Below are 21,386 nucleotides of genomic sequence, written 5' to 3'. Positions count from 1 at the left end.
CTATTTGACAATATTCATCACCCCTTCCATTCCATGAAAAATACATCTTCCTGGACTCCAAGATAATCCATTTTTCTACCTTCTCTCATATTCTTAATTTCTCACTTCTCTTCTACGTCATACTCTCCAACTGAGGATACTGAGGTATAAAATTTGAAATTAGGGAATTATCGCTAAACCACATCTATCTTTTCATTATTGTATCCTACGTGCCTTGGACGGTGCCTTGCACAAGTGTTCAGTGTATGTTTCTTGAAATCAGACACAGATCTCCTTCTCAACATGGAGTCATCCTTTCAAATCTACTCAAATTTATATAATTTTCTTTGTACCACATCTGTCATAAATTTTGGCCCTTAATTATCATATTACCCTTAATTTTATGTATATATTTATGGATACATGCCTTGTAATTGCTGCTCTGATGGTGTGAGCATGAGACCAAGGAGGACAGTTTCTTGCACTGGAAGCCTGTGGACAACTTAGCTGTTGTGAGTGGTTCAGAGTCTCCAGGAGGTCCTAGAGGAGGCCTCTGCAGTGAAGGAATCTGGGGGTAGAGGCAGAGGAGGGAAAGGTGAAACTAATGCAGTTGTCTGTTGTATTGCAATTTGGACAGAATTTAGAGTCTTTTCTTGTAATGGACCTCATTCAGTGTAGGCCAATTTGTGAGTAGCAGCATAAATGAGCTTTAAAAAAATTGTAAATGAGAAATACATTGTCTCCAGAACCCAAAGGCCTAAAAGTATTAGATTTGTCTTAAATCTAATTTAAGTACCGAGTATTGTCGGTACTCACAGATCAATAATTATTTCTCGACAGTGACAGGGATAGAGAACCCCTTGACTGAGCAAATAATGTCTAGAAATATTCCTAAGTTGAGGGGACCTTGTACTTTGTGTGAGACAATGGCCCATCCCTGTTCGTGAGCTCCTTTGTGAATGTTTCTGTGTCCTGAATGAGGGTGTCAAATGACTCTCCTTGAATGATTTGTCATCAATGTCATGACATACCTGTATTCCAGAGAAAGTTGGATGCAGTGTTGATCTTGCCTGCGAAGCCTGTGTGTGATTGCAGGGCTGTTGAGGTGCCCCATGTATAGTTAAGTGGAGTACTGTGTCCCTTTGAAGGTGAAGGGAAACTGGCTGAGTCCGTCAAAACAGGCACCAAACAAATCATATTAGTGAAATTTATGACTGCAAAGTATTTATCAGTTGCCAACTGAATAGATTCAGTAATTTCAACAATATTGGGCACGGTGCCTTAATATGTGGGAGTGGGGCACTAAGGTTGGGACCGTCTACTGTGGGGCACCATTCATTCTTCCCAGGTTTAAGAACAGGTCAGTTTGACTGTTAAACGGAGAAGCAGCGATGATTATCATCTGTTCTCTAAATAGTTCTTATAATGGGTTTCAATCCTTGAAAGCTCTGTACAATCCTTGGAGATTTTATTAACTATATTGGGCAGACAGAATGTTCATAGGGTCCCATTTTGTCCAACTGATTGTAAGCACCAAAGGTTTTATTTCATTTAATTTTAATGTATTACTCATTGGAAGAGTGTTCATGTCTACTAGGGGATGTTTTGGGGCCATGGGTGTTATGACCATGGGAAATTTAGGCAAGGCGATAAATAGCTCTAATGGTTAAGATGAGGCATACCTCTTTGTCCTCTATTTTATATTTGATAACTCTGCTAAGAGTATAGAGATTACCTTAATTTTAGAGCAATCTCCATATTTAGGGTCTTTGTTTAAAAGTAGTGAGATCTTCAATCATAACTATAATTTGAGCTCCAACTCAAAGAGAAAAGAAGGCCCTAAAGGTTTGCCAATCGGTACATTTCAGGAAATGTTAAAGTTAATTTGGGACCTATGTTGTAGAGGCACAAAGCCAATCAGCTCCCTTTTTATTGTATTTTTCTTGGTCTTAATAAACTCTGTTGGTGAATTAAGAATTTTCTAGTTGGACTAATTGTGGACTTCTGTTGCAGTTGTTTATTTCCTCCAGTTTTGTTGCTGCTGTTGTCTTTGGTTGGCAGACACTCTGGGAGCTCTTTTCTACCCTGTTCGTATGTATAAGTCACCTGCTCCAGAGAATCTGAAGTCAGTATCTTCAGAGTTATGGATCTGTCATTGCTTTGTCAGATTTTAAGGACCTGAGGCTTAACTCAGTTTTGAATTCATCCCCGGGCAGTGCCACAGGGACCTGTGGGTACTTCTCCTTATTGCTATGGGGATCAGCAACTCTATTGTTCCAGAAGCATAGGCGGCAGCAGCAGAAGCATTTTGTAGGGTCCCAATGAGCTGTGTTCAGAATTGTGGATCTCAGCATGGCAACTACTCTTCCTTCACACAAGCAACCACGTAATCCAGCTGTAGGATGCTCAAGGTATCAGCATTTTCCCTGAACGCTCTATGCAATGGGAATTGATGCCTGCTTTAGACACACAAACGCTGGTCACAGGATAAGGATGATTCTCTGAGCTTAACGTCAGTCGTGCTCCTTACTGGAATCTAGGCACACAATTCAATATGAAACACTCAGATAAGTCTGAGACATATGACACAGGACCACTTTAACAAGAGCCCCAATTCCATACTCTTGTCCTTAAATGCCAATTATTGAAACTTCTAACTTAGGTTGGTTAAATCCAAACAGAAGCGTGGGAGGACTGAATAAATGCAACATAAAACCATGTAGCTGGCAGTCGTGGCCTAGATACCCTGCTTCCTCTACCAATTGTTACAACTTTAAGAACCCTTTCTGACTCCCCAGGCTGTAACGTTAAACACTTAGTGAGCCCAATAAATCCTGCCCGATCCAAATTTATGTTTCTTCCACCATTACCCCGTACCCTTAATATCCATTTCCAAACATGCTTCTCAGACTTCGGTCTGTAAAAATTTAAAAACTGAACTAGTTCTTTTGGAGTGTAACTTCCTAAGCATGTGATAAAAAACAAAATGAGTAACATATATGCCAACTAACACCTACATATTTATAAACACTTTACAAGACTCCTAGTAAAAGAACACAAACAAACAACTAAAATTAGGTCAAAATTACTTCTCAGTTTTTTCTTATGAACCAAGATGAATTAGTTAAATTTTAAGGGAAAACATCTACCATGTAGTTAGCAAGTTCATGATAATAGTATTCAAGATCCTAAACAAAGAAGAAAAAAGTAAGATTTTCTGGGCTTAAAGCACTAGGAAAGGCATTAGATAATTGAAACCCTTGTACATTAGTTGTTTCTGAATGACAGTTTTGAAGGCTCAAAGGAAAAAAATTAATGACCAATGTGAGAAATAATATCGAGATAATAAATTAGCCAAGTTTCAAATTTCACAGACAGCAAAGAAAGCAGAGATTTAATTAAACACACATACGACACACACACACACGGAAAACCAAAGTTGTGTGAATATATAACTTAATTGTACATTTAGAACAAACAAATAATCAAAAATGAGATTTAACTCATAAATAGAAAAGTAACTGACTAGGTTTGATTTTCTCTTATAGATAACAACAGAAAGATAGGTCTTACATATGACAGAGGGAGAAAGAAAAGAAGTGGGGGAGGGAGAGGGGAAGGAGGAGGAAAAGATATGGTCTGACCATAGTGGAAAATAAGTAACATAAATTTGTAGATTATTCAACATTATCTTTAGAGAATCTGAAAAATTTTTTTCACTTGGACATAAAATTAAACATTGACTTTTGAAGTTATTGGATTGAAATGGTGAGTTAATAGTTAATGGAGATTCTACCTACTACTAGTAAACCTTATATTCATAGAATAACGATAAAATTGAAAGGTGCCTAAGAGAACATGTAGATGAATTATCTTATTTTTAGATATGGATGAAGCCAAGAGATTGGAATAATGCTAATTATTCTATCAAATTATTAGCTTTAGAAAATCGATTATTTGAGCCTGAATTCTTGAGAAATTATTTGGTTTTAGAATTTTGGTGAGATTTTTACTACTATTTTCTTGTAAGTTTTGTTTATTTTTGCTATGAAAACCAGGATAAGTATTATGATCACTATTTTTCAAGAAGCTCAGTTGATTTGCTCAAAGTCATGAAGCATTTACCTGATGTGATTAAAAATACAACTTAGCATTTGATTCCAAATCCAGCATTTTTTAGACCATAATATTGTTTGTTCTTTAATTATCTCTGTGATTCTGAAAATACATCTAAATACAATGTAACTAGTTATTTTATATCTCTTCTTAGACCACAGACTAAATGAACTTATTAAACTGAATCTTTATTGAAAATGGAGAAACGTCTTTCTGTGGATTTGTACTGATAAAAAGAAATTTCCAGGGGACCCAGAGTTACTAGCCATGTTGCTTGTAGATTTAAATTTAGATGATCTTTCAAATATTATTATAATTTAACCTATTTTAATGGAAAACATTTTATAGAAATTCCTTCCTATAAGATTCAACTAACAAATCTCCAGTGATTTCATTTTCGTCTGTTTCCTTTAGCAACAGTCCAGAATGTCTTCAGACATAAATCAGCTAGCACAGTTTAAGTCTATTATTAAGGCTGTAAAACTATTCTTAAGGGAGCCACTAATCCAGATTACAAACACTTTCAAACTGCTGGGTGAATTGATTTATTTTAAAATACCACTTTGTTCCACAGATGCTCAATAACCTATGACATGAATAACTGTTCAATAAAAAATTGAGAGAAGTTGAATAGAGTCAGCTGTGTGTGTGTGTCTGTGTGCATGTGAAGTATGGAAAAGAATGTCTCATATATCTTATCAATCTGACACTTTCTACCTTTCTGAAAATTAAGGTACTTAAGCTGTTTTAAGCATAAGATACATTTTCTTCTTTATAAAGTTTTCCACTCTTACTATTATGAAGATACACTTTTAGCTTTTTTCAACCATATTGTTTGATAAATATTTGGAAAATAATATAACTTAAAAAAAGATGAAGTTTTAAATGTATATGAAAATTGTTGTTGGAGTAGCCATATGAATTTTTCATTTCCTTACTGAACTATATAAATATGTTTCTAGAATCATTTCATGTACAATATGTGTCTTGGTCCATTTAGGCTGCTGTAACAAAACACCACAGGCTGGGTAATTTATAAACAACCAAAACCTATCTCTCATAGCTGTGGAAGCTAGAAGCCTAAGATCAGGGTAGCAGCACTGTCCAGTGAGGGTTCTGTTCTGGTCACACACTTCTCCTTGCATCCTCACATGGTAGAAGGGGCCAGGAAGCAGTGTGGGATCTCCTTTATAAGGGCACTAATCCCACTGATGAGAGCTCCACCCTCATGACCTAATCACTTCCCAAAGGCCCCACCTACAAATACCCTTGGGAATTAGGATTTCAACATATGAATTTTGAGGGGACACAAACATTCAGATCAGACCATGGCAATATGCAAATATATTTTTTCATTCTCACAAACATTAGCGTTAAACTTTGGTTTTTCAGGTTAATAATTATGTTAGGCTTCTGACAACAAAAGTACAAAAAGTCAAGCCAGAGTTCTCCCATTATTCATAGAAATAGTGAAAAATAATTCATAGAAGCAGTACAGAATAATAAATCTCCCCTTTGGCTTAAATACCTATTTTGTTTTTCAGATTTCACAAAACTTTAACCGAGGAAACTTCACCCCCAAGAATTTGATTATAGCACCTTGATTTCTTATGAAATATAGTCACTGGTAGAGGAACTGCACCAAAATATGAGTCATTCCTTTTTCATACTTATGCTTTACTTTTATATAGCACCTCATAATTATTTATTTTTCTTTTCTCCCTTTTATGGTATTTTCATATAAGATTATGAACCATAATATTTACTAATATTTACTTAGCACTTGCTGAGACAGTCACTATATTATGCACTCTTCATGAGTCATCTTTTAGATTTGCTTGGAAAAACACTTTGAGCAAAGTAATAATATAATTATCATTTTTCAGATAGGGAACTGGGGATAATCTTTTAGGTTACATAACCAGGAATACAGAACCGGTAAGTGGTAGAACTTGTATTTAAACCGAGCTCTATGTGATGCCAGAATACTTGCTTTTAACCACTCTATAACCCTGACTCTACGTTCAGGAAAAGGTCCTACGATGAAGGCACGTTCGTGTATCCTAGCACTACTCTATTTCCAGTAGGTCATGATGTCATGTTAGGAACACAGTAGAGTTACAACCAGGTGATGAAATGGCACCAGGAAAATGTATTTATAAGTTGACCTTCTTTTAAAACACAGAGGCACACACATGTGTGCCTACACACGTTCAGTACCCAGCAATAGAATAACTCAGTTTATTACCAAAGTAACTGATATTATGGATCATCATTCTTACTAGGATATATTAATATTATTATTATGTGTGGAAGGATACAGGTGACATGTTTTCTTTATATATTAATGTGTTATATGAATTTGCACATTTCTATGAGGTAGAAGATGGGTATCATTATTCTCATGTTACATAATGGTTACACAGTTTATTATAGGCACAGAGCTAGGAAATATCCAATATATCAATCAAGTTTGTGTATCTTAATGCAGAAAAATTCAAAGTACTTTTTATTATGTCATACTGGAAGGATGGGAGAAAGGCATACAAATTCCAAACATGTAGAGAACAATCTATGTATTGTCAGTTTAGATTTCTTAAAATTGATCCCCTAATCCTTCTAATTCTTTTCTCTTTAGTTAAACTGGTATATAAAAAGAGATGTTACTTTTATTGAAATAATGATAAAAATGCCTTGTGAGTCCTATGGATTTTTTGTATAAATCATGATATCATTTCCCTAGGGAATTCAAAACAATGGTGAATAAGGGATCCAGTATTATTTAGCTAATATATACTTGATATAATTCCTGGTACACATAACTAAGAGGAAGCATTCACAAAGACAAATATTGTTGTATCGTCTACCTGGAAGAGAAGCGAATCTCCAGTCTCTCCCTTAAAATAGTTATTAACTTACGGTTCCATGACTTTAATTGTCAGTGATATTATATGGGCATATCTTGAGTATTTGGTCTGGCAAGATTACTATTTCCACATATTTGTAGGAATCAAACTATTACAGGGACTTATGACTAGAAAGATTACTTCAAATAAACTTAATATTGTGATCCGTGAATCTCTACAAGCCAAGTATCTAAATATGAATGAACTAACATGTTTTCATTTTTGCCACAAAGTACACATAAACTGAAATTACTGAACAAAGATTGATATTCTTTACTGATGGTAGATATTACTCAAGGGTTTATGTATTTTACTTTCAGAGAAGAGGATTTTCAGTATATTATCAACCAGATAAAACTAGAATAAGTTAAGACTTATAAAGGTATCCATTACTGCAAAACCATTGTATTAAAATTTTTAATACTTCCAACCTAAATTTCTATAGCTAAAATGAGGTTTCTATATTTTGGGTGAAATGTTCTCTTATCCCAATGGGATTAACATATACCCACTACTATATATAAAATAGATAACCAACAAGGGCCTGCTGTATAGCACAGAGAACTATATTCAATATCTTGTAATAACCTATAAGGGAAAAGAACCTGAAAAATTATATGTATAATATATATAATTTGTTAACCTTCATAGCTTCATGATAAGAGACTATTTCTCTCTTGTTTAGATTGAATTATTTCTTTTTTTAAAAAAAATTAGAGTATAGTTAATTTAGAATGTCATGTTATCAATAGTTTCAGGTGTACAGCACAGTGATTTAGTTATATACATATATAAATAATTCAATCTAAACAAGAGAGAAATAGTCTCTTATCATGAAGCTATGAAGGTTAAACAAATTGTTTTGATATCACTCTTCTACAGTACTGTTTTGGAACAAATGGTGAATGAATATTTACATTTTTTATTGAATTTAAGTGTGAGATGATTGCATAGCTTGGCACTCAGAATTGTGTGTAAGGCATTGACTGCGCCTCCATAATTTATATTCACTTTTAAAGGATCTTGTTGGATCTGACTCCTGACCTTACTTAACTTGGTAATTTAAATTCTATTAGTTTGGAAGCCAGCGACACATGCATGTTGTAGCTGAAGCTCAAACTTCCATTCACAGACAGGAAACACAGCAGGATTCCTAAACATGGCTCTTATGCAGAATAAAATGCAGGAAGCTGTCCCTTTGCATGTGCATGCTTTAGAAAGTAAGGCTTTCTGCTTTGAACCGTGTTTCAGTTCATATGATTTCCTGGTATGAAAAGCAACAATTTTGAAACAGGAAACTTTTGGCTCCTAAGGACCTATAATCAAAGGAAAGCTTCTTACTTTAAAATCAGATTTAGTAGTAAAAGAGTAGATCAAAATAGACTTTATGAATATGTTCATTTTTTTTCCCTCCTATGGAGAATAGCCTGATTTAAGTATTCTTTGTGATTCTAGAATACATTTGTGAAATACTAATATTTACAACACAGTTTCACTTAGAACACTGAGAACAGTTCCTGAAATATATTATAATATTTCCATCAGAAAACATTTTATGTGGTGAATAATTAATGCATGAATTAAATAAAATGTACTTTTTGTTTTCCTCTGGGTCATATGAGCAAATAAAAAATTTCACATTTTATAAAGTTCAGGCCAATGCCTTCTTTAGAAAGAGCAGTAAATTTAAAACCTTAAAAATATTATTAATTCCAAAAATAAAACAACTTTTATAATCCTTATTTAAATTTCATGTGAAATATTAGGAGCAAATTGAGAAAAGTCCATTACATTGACTTTATTTGAATAAAGTTATAAAATATCTAGTTCTTTTGCTTGTGGTTTCAAACAACTCTATGCTAGTAGTCATTTGATAACTCTGATACATAAAAAATTAAATTATTTTTATAAAGAAACTTATATTGGAGGATGCAAGGATATTTTATCTGGTTCAAATATAAGTTCAAAAAACATATTTTCTAATTTTTTAGTAACAGAAAATTAGTATCAATGATTATGATTTTGCTCTTTCTGTAAAAACTCTCATGAGATATATAATTATATTAAGATATTAGCAAAAAATAAGAATATAACTCCAGGCTACATGATTCCTAAAATATCTAATTACCAATATGCATTTCTTTTAAAGTCTCAAATATCCATCAGTGTGGAAGAGTGGGAAGACACCAAAGATGCCAAAGAGCAAGGTCACCACCGAAGTAACCACCGCAACTCAACATCCAGTGACCAGTCCGACCATCCCCTGCTAAGGAGGAAGAGCATGCAGTGGGCCCGAAGACTGAGCAGAAAAGGTCCCAAACACTCCGGTAAAACAGCTGAGAAAATAACCCAGCAGCGCCTGAACCTCTACAGGAGGTCAGAAAGACAAGAGCTTGCTGAACTTGTGAAAAATAGAATGAAACACTTGGGTCTTTCTACAGTGGGATATGGTATGCTCTTTACAAGTATTGTATGATGTGGACTTGTGATTTCTTGCAGTTAGTTGTAACAGAGTTGGCTCTAATTTAGTAACTTAAGAATCACATTTTTGTTTCACAGGTCAGTTTGAAGGGACTAGTAACACATGTCTAATCTCCTAGAGACAATTATAATGTTAAAAAGAGAGCGCTGAAATTTTTAAATATTTGCTCAGGTCTCTAGACACTGTGTTGAACCCATTACAAGAATTATCTTAATTTTAATTTTCACAAAAAATCTTCCATTTTAGAGATAAGGAAACTAAGTCAAGTAACTTGCTAATTAGCTTGTTAATAGCCTGACTGAGATTTGTATCCAGTTCTGTCTGGCTCCAAAGTCTGTTTTACACACACACACACAACACATTTTATTTTAGGGCCTGGGATAAAATAAATTTGTGGCATTGGCAAGTAACTAAATGGATGAGCCACAGATGAACCAAAATGTTTCTATAAAATTTGTTCAGTTTGTTGTGATCCAGAAACAAAGAATCTTCAAAAGCTTTCATCTGAAGCTCAAATAGTGCTTAACCTCATACAGTGCAGATATGTCCCAATGATTGTTATGCTCTTATGTTGATATATGATCGTAATATATATATATTGCATATAGCACAGCTTAAATAAATAATGCAAAGACAGTTTTAAAATATGTCATTTATCACTATAAGAATTTTATTTAAAGGAAATTTAGTCAACATATGAGAAAATCAAATAATAAATAAGGTGTTTTAGTTTGTTATATATATATATATACATATATATGTATATATATACATAACTTGGGTAAATCAGGAGCTAAGATGTCAGTATCATGTAGGTTTTAAGGGTAACATAGAATAAATGTCGTATTTGCCCCCATCTCATCTTTATTATTAAAGCCTCAACTTGAAACAGTGTACATAGGGAGAAATTTTAATCATTGAGCTGGATGGAGTTTAAAAGAAGTTATCTGTGTTTCTTCGAACAAGAAGACGAAGCATATTTACTGAGTACCTAATCTATGCCAGGAATTGTGTTAGGTGCTTTATGTATATTTTCTTATTACTCCTTATAAACACTGATTAGATGTGTGTCCCATTTTGCCCTTCAAGAAGTTGAAGTTCGAGAGGTAAAAGATCTTGCTCGAGGACATAAACTTGAAATATGTTGAAGTCAGGATTCCATAGGTACTTGAAATTCATAATTACATTTCACTTACTTAAAATGTAGTACAGACTCATTCATGACGAATAATTTTAATATAAGCACAAAAGGTCTTATATTGAGGCAAATTAAAAGAAAAAATTCTTAATTTAAAAATTATGTTAGGAGCTCTTTGCCAATTTAATGACATGAAGTATGATTGTACTTCTTAGTCCTATAATTACATGTACTTTTTCTAGTTATTATTCAGGTATTTTTTTTCTTTTTTTTTTTAAAGTTCTAGTACGTGATTATCCATCTAAGTTCCAGCTGTGTTTCATGAACATTATAACCCCAGGCTGGTCCTGAAGGCAGTGTGGCAAATAATAGTTTGACTCTGAGAGACACAAGATGCATGAACTGACTGCATGGGAGAATCATCAGGAAAGCATATTATGTTATTGCTAATAAAATTTCTATCAGTTACCTTACATTTAGCCATTCTCTTTTTTTAATGTAAATTTATTAATTTAATTCTCATGCTAATTCTTACAGGAAGGAAGAACAGACACTGTCCACCGTTTTTTCTCTTTTCTTTCCTTCTTTCTCTCTCCATCCATTCTATCCATCTATCTACCCATAGATCCATCAATCCGTTCTAAGTCCTCCAATAACATAGCGATTATGAAAACAGGTTTTGGAATCTAATGCATCATGGGCCTCTGAACTTCTCCATTTATTCCTAACTCACAATAATTCATCCATTCAACAGATATTATTAGGTTGCCTTCTTAGTGTCAGGCACTGTTCCAGGTACTCGGAATAGACCAATGACCTATTCAGACAAGACCTCTGCATTTATGGAATTTATATTCTAGTGTCAGCTGGTAGATTTGTTGTATTATTTAACTTCTCAAGGACATTTTCTGATTTCTGAAATAGAAATAATAATACCTATGTTGTAGGTTTTGTTGTGAAGGACAAATGGGATAATGAATAATAATGTGCTTAGCCCAGAACTGGCATTCAGCTAATCCCACAGATCTACCATGTATCTGTCTAAGTACTGTGTGTCTGTCTGTGCTTTATACATAAAAAAAGTAATTTTTTTTTGCCCACCTCAAAAAACAAACAAACACATTTTGCACCCTTGGGGGAAATGTTGTCTTCAAGCAGAATACATGCTATGAGACAATTATTGTTTTACATGTTTGCCTTTCTTTTTTGGGGAAAAAGGAAATGTCTTACTCATTCTTTAATCTTTGTATCCCTAAACCAATTACACATTTCCTGACACATAGGAACCCAGTAGCTGCATGTTGATTGCATGAACAAATGGAGTGCTTACAGATGAGAAAACTGGGTCTCAAATATAAACGATTTACTTGGATCTCCCAACCTAGTGTACACTCAAGTCAGTCCTTTAACTTGTGACTTTTGACTCCATATATTTTTGTGTATCCACTGGACCACTTATTTTTCCTACATTAGTGTCAATATTTTGTAGCGCTTTACAGATTTGAAATATTTTTAAGTGCTTTATACACAATGCATGATGATTGATTTAACCACGAGTCATAATCTGATTTTTCTTGAGTAGGTGTCGCCTGATTCAAGAGAATGAATAGATTTCTTTTGACCTATTGGATATGAGACAGAAAGGAGAGAAAAGGGAGTCAAAAGATGACTTTTGAGGGTTCTAGCTGGAGCAAGTAAGTGCACGGTGGTGACATTCACTGAGCTTAGAAGAAGAGGAATACTTCGGGGTGAAGATAATACATTTAATTTGAGTGCCTGGAAGACTTCAAATGGATAATGATCCATAAGAGGCTAGATTTCTGCTGTCCGGTGCTCAAGAAGAACAAATGAGATGTGTATAAAGACTTGGGAGTCATCAGCCTATAGATTTTGAGTAAGGTCATAGAAGTAGATGGAATAACCCCAGGTGAAGGACTACAAGAGAACTCTAGAAAATACATTCCTGGAATGTTAAGGGAAGAATTATTTTCTTTATAAAACAAGAGGCTGAAGTGTCTAGAACTGAATTACCCAAAAGATGTGTCATAGTACAATAATATGCTATCAGTCGGTTACATGTTTTATTGTTACATTGATTCTTTATACCTTTCAAAGGCCAGGTGGGGCCTGGGTTGGTCAGAAGCTGGTCACTTCTAGTCATAAGCAGGTTTGTCTGCTACCCCAATGTAATATAAAGTTGTATGTCCTATTTGTTTTATGATATGAAAAAAATGTTGAAATTTTGCAGTAGAGAAATGGGAGGGAATGATTAATAGTGCAGAAAGTATAGTGATATGTCATTGCTGACCTTGGTGAGGATAGTATCAGTTGGATAGCATGTGTGAAAGCCAGATTTGAGTAGCGTTAGGATGAATTAAGATCTAGATATAGTGGATTTCGTATATTAGGGACCTCAAGATATTGAAAATTTAGTCTTCTGTCTTATTGCTCCATGATCTGTTGTTTCCATTGCCAAAGTCATATCACGGTACAAGACCTATGTTGAAATTCCATCCAGGAGGAAGGAGGCAGAGACCAGAGAAGAAAGGGTTGTCTCCTCAATTAAAAGATATTACTAAGTAGTTGTGTACACCATTTCCACTATGTCCCATTGGCAAGCAAGTATGTTTCATTTTCAGTGGCCTGAATCTAATATTTAGGAAGACAAGGCAAATGTCTTTTGAAAGACAACTATTCTCTGACTCAGTGGATGTTTTTTAAGAAATGTCATTGTGAAGGAGAGGTGAGAAATCTGGAAGAATCTGGATGAGAAAGTAGAGAGGGAAGAGGGACTATTTTTCTTTTATTTTTTTTTTTAAGGTCAGAGAGGTAAGAGCATGTTTAAATAAGATTAAGCCACCAGTGGAGAAGTTGAAAGAAAATATAGGAAAGATATCACAGTTGGAGCCCTTGCTTAGATATTTGGAAGTGAGGAAAAGATGACTGTTTTAAAATGCATAAACAGGTAGGTATTTTGACAGGAAGTTGAGTAATATTTCACGTGATAGTTAAGAGGTATAATCGTCTGTTGAGAATGATGGCAAGAGTGGAAGGGTGAGTGTTTTAAAAATAAGCCAGAATGTTTGCAGCTTCAGAGGAAAAGGTGTCCTTTCTGCCCGAGACTAACCTTTCTGTCTTATTCTTGATTTAAAAAAATTTTAATATAGAAAATTTCAAGCATGAATAAATGTAGAAAGAAAAGTATAATGAATCCACGTATACTCATTTTACTGCTTCAACAATTATCAACTCATGGCCTATTTTCTTCCATGTATATGCCCACCAATTTCCTTCATGTCTCATATTAATTTCAGGTAAATTTCAGACCTCATATATTTCAGTAGATACTGAAATATATAGATAGTAGATCTATCATTTAAGTACTAGTTTAAAAAATATAGCCACCTAGCATTTTCACACTTAAAAATAATTTTAATATCATCGAGTGTTCACTTGTTCAAATTTCCAGTGACCTCACAAATGTCATAAATTTTTTAGACTTTATTTAAATTAGGATTAATGAAGGTCTGTGCATGGAGATGGGTGACAAATTTGTTAAATCATTTTTAATTTCCCTCATTTTGTATTTTTCCTACTGCAATCTATTTCTTGAAGAAACTCACTCTCTGTCCTGCGGTTTCCTAGACTCTGAATTTCCACTCTAAGTTGGCCTATTCTATTCCCTGCCTTTTCTTTTTTTAACCGTTTTTTGTTATTACTATGAACTCCTAGATTTAAATGTATTTTATATGTTTTAATCCGTATGTTATTAGATTATTCATCATGTTGTTCTAAATTTGGCCAGTGGGAGCTTCTTCAGATAACCTCCTGGGTCCTTTTGTCATGACATCAACTGTCTGTGATCGACTTCCCTTGCTCTCTGTAGGACTAAATGCTCCCCACCTAAAATAAGCCATCCCTCCAAGGATCTTGTCTCTTTTAGTGGGAAATGGTATTTCAAGATTATAACCAAGTTTCAGAGATGTTCATTTTCACTGTGTTTGTCACTTTATCTGAGTTTTTCAGTCGAGAGCTAAAAGATTAGGTAGATAGATAGATAGATAGATAGATAGATAGATAGATAGATGATAGATAGATAGACAGTTGATAGATAGATAGATGATAGATAGATAGGTAAACTATTTCACCAGTTCATACGGATACTTACAATTAAAATGCAGGCTATAGGGATTTTATTTAACTTTTCCTGTCCTATATCTGTACTTTCTTTTTCCTACACCTAGATTACTGCTTGTCAATAACAATAGAAATTGAATTATAAAAAATCATATTGTATATTTTCACAGTATATATAAAACAGTCTCAGAATATAATATAATGTGAATATTAACACTATAATTGCTAAAAATGCATTTTTATGCATTCTTTACTTTATAGACTAGCCCAATAGGGATGTTTAGTAAAACTATTCTAAGTCTTGGAAAAGTTCTTCTTGATGTGGTTATACTATCAATTGGATATAAAGTTAGGCTCATTTCTGTTTTCAGTGTTTAAGAATTGCTTTTTCTAAAATTTAATTTTGTTTTTTAGTTATGTAAACTATGTACACAGTCCAAAGAGAAATATTTAATACAAGTTATATTCAAAGAAATTTAACATCTGTCCCTGTCACTGCCACACAATCTCCTTCTCCTCCGTGAGTAACCTTTTTTAACTTTATGGTTTATCCTTCCAGTTTTAATTATAAATTTAAAAATATATATGGTAGCATGATATGTTCCTTTCTTTTTTTTCCCACATTACTTCTTTCACTTAACAGTACATCCTGGAGATCACTGATTTAGTAGAATATAGAAATAGTTCTTATTTCTTTTTACAGCTGCCTAATGCTCCATTGTATAAATGTATCTTAGTCTATTAAGCTAGTCCTTTCTGTCTTTTCTAATTACAAAGTCTTGCAATTAATAGGCATATGCCTACATCTTTCTGTGTTTTTTCTCAGTGTGTCTTTGGGATGGATATCTAAAAAGTGAGATTACTGGATTAAAGATTAAATGTGTATATATATAAAATTTTGCTATTGGAAAAATTTTCCTCCTTAAATATGTATGATTTTGCGTTTCTGCCGGAAAAGTACGAGAGACCATTTTCTCAAAACCTTGCCAACAGAATGTGTTGTTAGACTTTTGCATGTTTTGCCAATCTAATAGATTTTTTTAAGTGGTTTCTTAGCATGCCTTCTTATTCTGATGAGGTCAAGCATCCTTTCATGTGGTTAAGAGTCATTTTTAGTGAATTATTTATATCTAGCCAATTTTTATAGATTTATTTTTTGTTCTTAATATTTTTAGAGGTGCTTATGTATTAGGTAAATTAGAACTATGGATATTAATGGCAAATATTCCTTTCTCAGCTTAGTCTTTTTCCTTTACTTTTATTATTTTATATTTTAATCCAATTTTTAAATCATTTGCATGATTACTGATCAATTTTAAGTAATAGGAACATGTTTCTCTCTTCCAGTTTAGAGAGAAATTCTTCTATGTTTTTTTTTTTTCATTACTTATTTGGTTTCACATTTTGCATCTAAATATCCCATCTGTTTGGAATTTATCCTGGTATATATGGTGAGCAAGGGAACACAGTTTTGTATTATCTGAGATATTTTTTCATATTTAGTTATATACCACTTATTAAAATGCACACCCCATTCTATTGATTTTTAGATCCTGATTTAGCAGATCCTAAATTTGTACTTGTTATTGGGTCTATTTCTATACTTTCTGTCATGTTACAATGGTCTGTCTGCCTCTTCTGACAAAAACACCTACTGTTTTAATTGGAGTCTTTGATATCTGGTAGGGCTAGGAGCACTGCACTCTTCTTTTTCAATATTTGCCTAGCTATATTTGGATGCTTCTTCTTCTGAATTAATTTTATAATTAACTTGTTTGCTTCAGATGAAAAGAAAGGATTCTTTTCCCATGCTTTTAATCCTACTTCTTCCTGGCTCCTTCAAATCCAGATTCTGTTATCTAATCCCACTCTTTCCTAATTTTTCATGTTTCTCCCTTTCCTTTCTCTTAGTTCCTCTTCCAAGGAAATCAGGTCTCCTTCCCGTAATCCCAACAGAAACACACATGCACACACACGTGCATGCACACACACATGCACACACACACACCCTTTAGTCTTCACCTTTTCTCTTGTGTTCTTTCTTTTATCTACTAATTACATTCCATGTCTGTGCATTATTACCTCACATTTACTCTCCACACATTTCTCCTTCTCTACCCCTTTTCTGAGAACACTGTCACATACAAAGGATTCTTATTTTCCCTGCTCTATCTATGGCAATATCCTTTCCTGGATCCTCTTTCTCTGTCCTCTTTCTGAATTTAGCTTTCAACTAAGTGTTTGCATGAAAATCACTTCAAATGATCAAACTTGTAGAACAATGCTGCTTTATAAGTGATAGATTAGAAAAGTTATTTTTATACTATTTAAAGAAAAACTTAATTATATCTCAAATAGTAGGAAATCATAAAGAAACACTGAAAAAAATGCTTAAAATCTAAAAAGTCACTAACTTAATATTTGATAATTAACCATGCTTGCTGAAGGCATGGATTACCTCTCACTTGTTTTTTATAGTATTCAATTCCAAAAGAAAGGTAATTCTTAAAAACCAGGATATAACATTTTTAATATTTCCTGACATGCCTATCTCTACAGGTTAGGTTGAAATACTATAAATGCTTGTGCATGTATTAACTAAGATAAACATATACCTATCCTCCAAAAGACATTAATGAGATAACAGGTATATAATCCCTCACTTGCAATTTTAAAATCCAAAATTTCTGAAGACTGAATTTTTAAGCAGGTTTGACACTAAAACTTGTATAAATGCTGAACCTTATCCAAACTTCTTGAAACTCTTTGTATCCTTTATCAGATTTATTGTGAATATTCATATGTTTGCTACAGAAATATGAAATTTTCTGTTGCTTCAGGCCCAACTGAGTGTATTACATGAACTACATTATGTGCCCAATATTAGTTTCTAAATCTAAAATATTCAGTTCTGGTACACATCTGGCCCCAGGGGTTTGGGAGACAGAATTTGAGGACCTGCCTGTCTTGGGAAATTAAATAACATGAGAATCTACAAATTCTGCCTGCTTTTCATTGAAATTTGTTTGAAAACATCTTCGATATAACTTTAAAAACTTATTGACCTCAAAGATCATGGCATTATATACTAACTGGCCATGTGTCCTTGGGTAAGTCACTGTGTCCCTGAATTTCATGTTCTTCAACCATCAAATAAGGGTAATCAGGTCTTCCGAAGGGGTGCGATATGAAATAATAGAATGCATGTGACAAAAGATTTTTCAGTCTATAAACTGTGCTGCAAATATATAGTTATTATTTTCTTTCTGTTAATAACTGGAATTATTCTTCAACAATCTATTTGGCTTTCATAGTCACTAAGAACTATTCTTAAACACTGTTAACAGACTCTTAATGATTAGCACTTAGACTGATGCATATTTTTAATATTCAATATTTATATTATAAGATTTTGTATTATATAAAATAGAATATATTTTCATATTATAAATCGGCAAGTAAGTGTTCCTGGTGTGACCGCTGCTACAGATTCTAGCTGATTTTGACATGGTTTATTTTACGTTTCATACTGTTAGTAAATGAGGGAATGCCAAGGGGGAAAAAAATGAAATCCTTTTAAGTGACAAAGAGTAACTTCTAGTTAGACATGGCTTTCATTACATCCACCAGGAAGCCTTAGTTTCTTTGTTAAGTAAATTCATAATTTGCCTGAAATAACGGATGGGTTAACCAAGAGCTTTTTTTATAGTTAATATAGTGACTTAATTCTTAATCATCCTCTTTCTTATGGGATAGAAGCAAGCAAAAATAACAAGAAAGGATTGTTATTCCCACCCAAATGTATGATATATATGGTGATGGCAGTAGTAGTAATAGTAGCAGTAATAGTAATAGTAAAACCATCAACTTCTATTTTTAGACTCTTTTATAAATCATTGACCATTTTCATATAGGCTTTTAATAAAAAATTCCTCCAAATTCTAAACAATAGGTTAGGTACCTTTTTCTAGTAAAAGATTACTTACAAATTTATCCTAAAACAAATTACCAAAGAGGGAAAAGGCATCAAAGCTAGGTATTTTTCTAGCGTGTTTTACAACATTTAGTATTTAGGAGGAATAATATAAGTATCTGAGATCACTGTAATGACTTCAATAACAATTTATTATTTCAAAAGAAATTGACACTGGATTTTTATTGATTTTTGAAATATATCATTTTCCATCTCCCAATATAAATTAGTACAATAGTGTTGACATGTACAATCAGTATATACTGCCAGTATAGATTTCTAGAAAATGGACGATTTAATGTTTCCAGAAATGACCCATTCTCACAAGGTGGCAGGCAGACACAGAAGGATAAATCCATGGTTTTTATGTTAATCTCATTTTGTATATAGAATGTTAATAGAAAGAAACAAACTCAATGGTTTTCTTAATAGATAAAGTAATGAAGCTTTCAAAGGAGGTAATTGCTGAGCTGATAATGATTTATGGTAAATGAAATTATTTCTGCAATGAATTTTCCATATATCCCTAAAGTAAAACTATAAAGTTTTGTTTCATGGAGTTGTATCATATCCTTCCCAGAACACTAATTTCTAAATGATATTAACATTTTTACATAATTTAACACCATGGTTAACTTAATTGCACTTAAATATACATATATTTTATTTTTACAACTGGAAATTCAAGTATTGTGTTTTGGCATAAGTGCAAGAAAAATGTGGCCATTTGAATAAAATAAAATATTTTTTTTGTCATTGAGAAAAATATTTAATTGGTTGAGTGAACTTTTTACTTCCAACATTTTATTATGAGTTGAGTATAAATAGTCAATGAGAGAAAAGAATGAGCTTTCTAAATACATTAAAACAGTAAGAAGAAATTTCCAATTATGATGACTGTTTATGCTCTCAATTTAAATAACTAGAAAAAATATAAATCAGTGTGTGCAGATGTTGGAAAAAATTAGCATATAACTTTGTTACCCGAGAAAAGGTTAACAAATGAGTTAAGCTTTTTACAGGCTGGAAGTCATGTAAGTGGACCCCAAATTAGAAAATATGACCTGTACCAGTAGAAAAAGATCAATCAACAGAAACAGACTCAAAAAACACAAATATTACATAGTTATTACAATACTATCTATATGTTTAAGGTGGTAGAGGGAAACAGGAGAATAAGGAGAGAAATTGAAGATATGAAACTCTTATTAGAGTTTAGAATTTGTAATGCAGTATCCAAAATAAAATGTGTACTGGATGGGATGTACATAAGAATAGCTACCACAGAAGAAAATATCAATGAACATAAATCCATAGCAATAGACTATCCAAAATGCAAAATAGAGAAGAAAAGAAAAAACCTTGAAAAAATAGTGTTAGTTACTTGTGGGACAGTATCAGATAATCATGTAATTGGTACCAGAAGGAGGAAGAGAATGGATATTTGAAGAAATAATGACTAACATTTTTTTTCCAAATTTGTTGGGGACTCTATTCAAGATCTAAGAAGCTCAGTGAAACTCAAGCAATATAAATATAACAAATAAAATAATGCCAAGACACAATATAAAAAGTTGCCAAAAGCCAATGATAAAACGCCTCAAAAGAAGCTGGACAACACAGTATACTTACCTCTTATTGTGTTTCCATGTAGGCAGAAGAGCATTTTGGAAACAAAAACAACAACAACAACAACAAAAAAGAAGCCAGAGGAAGAAGTCTTTTTTTTTTTTTTCTTGAATGAGAGACAAATAAAAGGACAATAGCGAACTTCTTGTCAGAAACTTCTCAAACCAAATCACAGTTGGGAAACTTCTTTAGAGTACTGGAAAAAATAGTCTACCTAATACTCTATAAAAATATCTTTCTAAACTAAAAGCAAGTAAGGACAGTTTTAGGAAAAAAAGCTGAGAAAATTTGTCAACAGCAGCTCTGCAGTCTAAAAAAAATGTTCAAAGAAGTTCTTAAGATAGAAGGAAAATGATGCCAGGTGGAAAGTTAGATCTAAACAAAATAAGTAAGTAGGTGGGCACATGTAAAATATACATTTCTATTTTTAAAATTTTGTTCAAAGATAATTTACTGTTTATAACAAACATTGTAAGGTTTATAGCATATATAGAAGCAAAGAAGTATGGCAGTAATAACTCAGATAATAAGGAAGAAATAGAAGTATAATGTAGTAAGCTTGTTATATTACATGTGAAGTGGTGTATTATTTAAGAGTAGATACCGAAAAGTTAAAGCTGTATATTTTAGACCCTAGAGCAGGGGACAGCAAACTGCGGCACACCAGTTTTTGGAGAAAAGCAAACATTCTTGCTAGTTTTTGTATTTTTTATGGCTGCTTTCACTTTACAGTTTAAAAAGTTTAATAAGTAAAACAGAGCTCATATGGTCTGAAAAGTCTGAAATGTTTATTATTTCATTCTTTACAGAAAAAAAAAACATTTGCCAACCCATGATCTAGAGAAACTACAACACAATTAAATCAAAGAGATATAACTAAAAACTAATAGTGCAAATAAAATGGAATGATCATATGAAGAGCTTTTTAAAAACTCATTAAATCCAAAGAAGGCAGGGAAAGAAGAAAAGAGGAGCAAAGAACATCTGGGACAAGTAAGACACAGCTAGCAAGATGGTAGATTTAAA

At 33.0% G+C, this 21,386-nt stretch overlaps 1 protein-coding gene across 10 annotated transcripts in view; it reads left to right on the top strand.

The window, feature by feature from the left end:
- KCNT2 (potassium sodium-activated channel subfamily T member 2) overlaps positions 1 to 21,386 on the top strand; it is a 413,914-nt gene that overhangs the window by 378,624 nt on the left and 13,904 nt on the right. For 7 of the 10 annotated variants that reach the window (XM_049708188.1, XM_033415451.2, XM_033415452.2 and 4 more), the window contains one exon: positions 9,151 to 9,451. In XM_049708188.1, coding sequence (XP_049564145.1) covers positions 9,151 to 9,451 — 301 coding nt within the window. Of the gene's footprint in view, positions 1 to 9,150; positions 9,452 to 10,901; positions 14,666 to 21,386 lie in introns of those variants that run through there. The other 3 variants (XM_033415454.2, XR_007476555.1, XM_033415453.2) reach the window with 3 other exon arrangements.

This window comes from Orcinus orca, chromosome 1 (genome assembly GCF_937001465.1).
Source record: "Orcinus orca chromosome 1, mOrcOrc1.1, whole genome shotgun sequence".
Lineage (NCBI taxonomy): Eukaryota > Metazoa > Chordata > Mammalia > Artiodactyla > Delphinidae > Orcinus > Orcinus orca.
The sequence above is the reverse complement of the archived record's forward strand: the minus strand, read 5'-3'. Positions and strand labels throughout refer to the sequence as shown.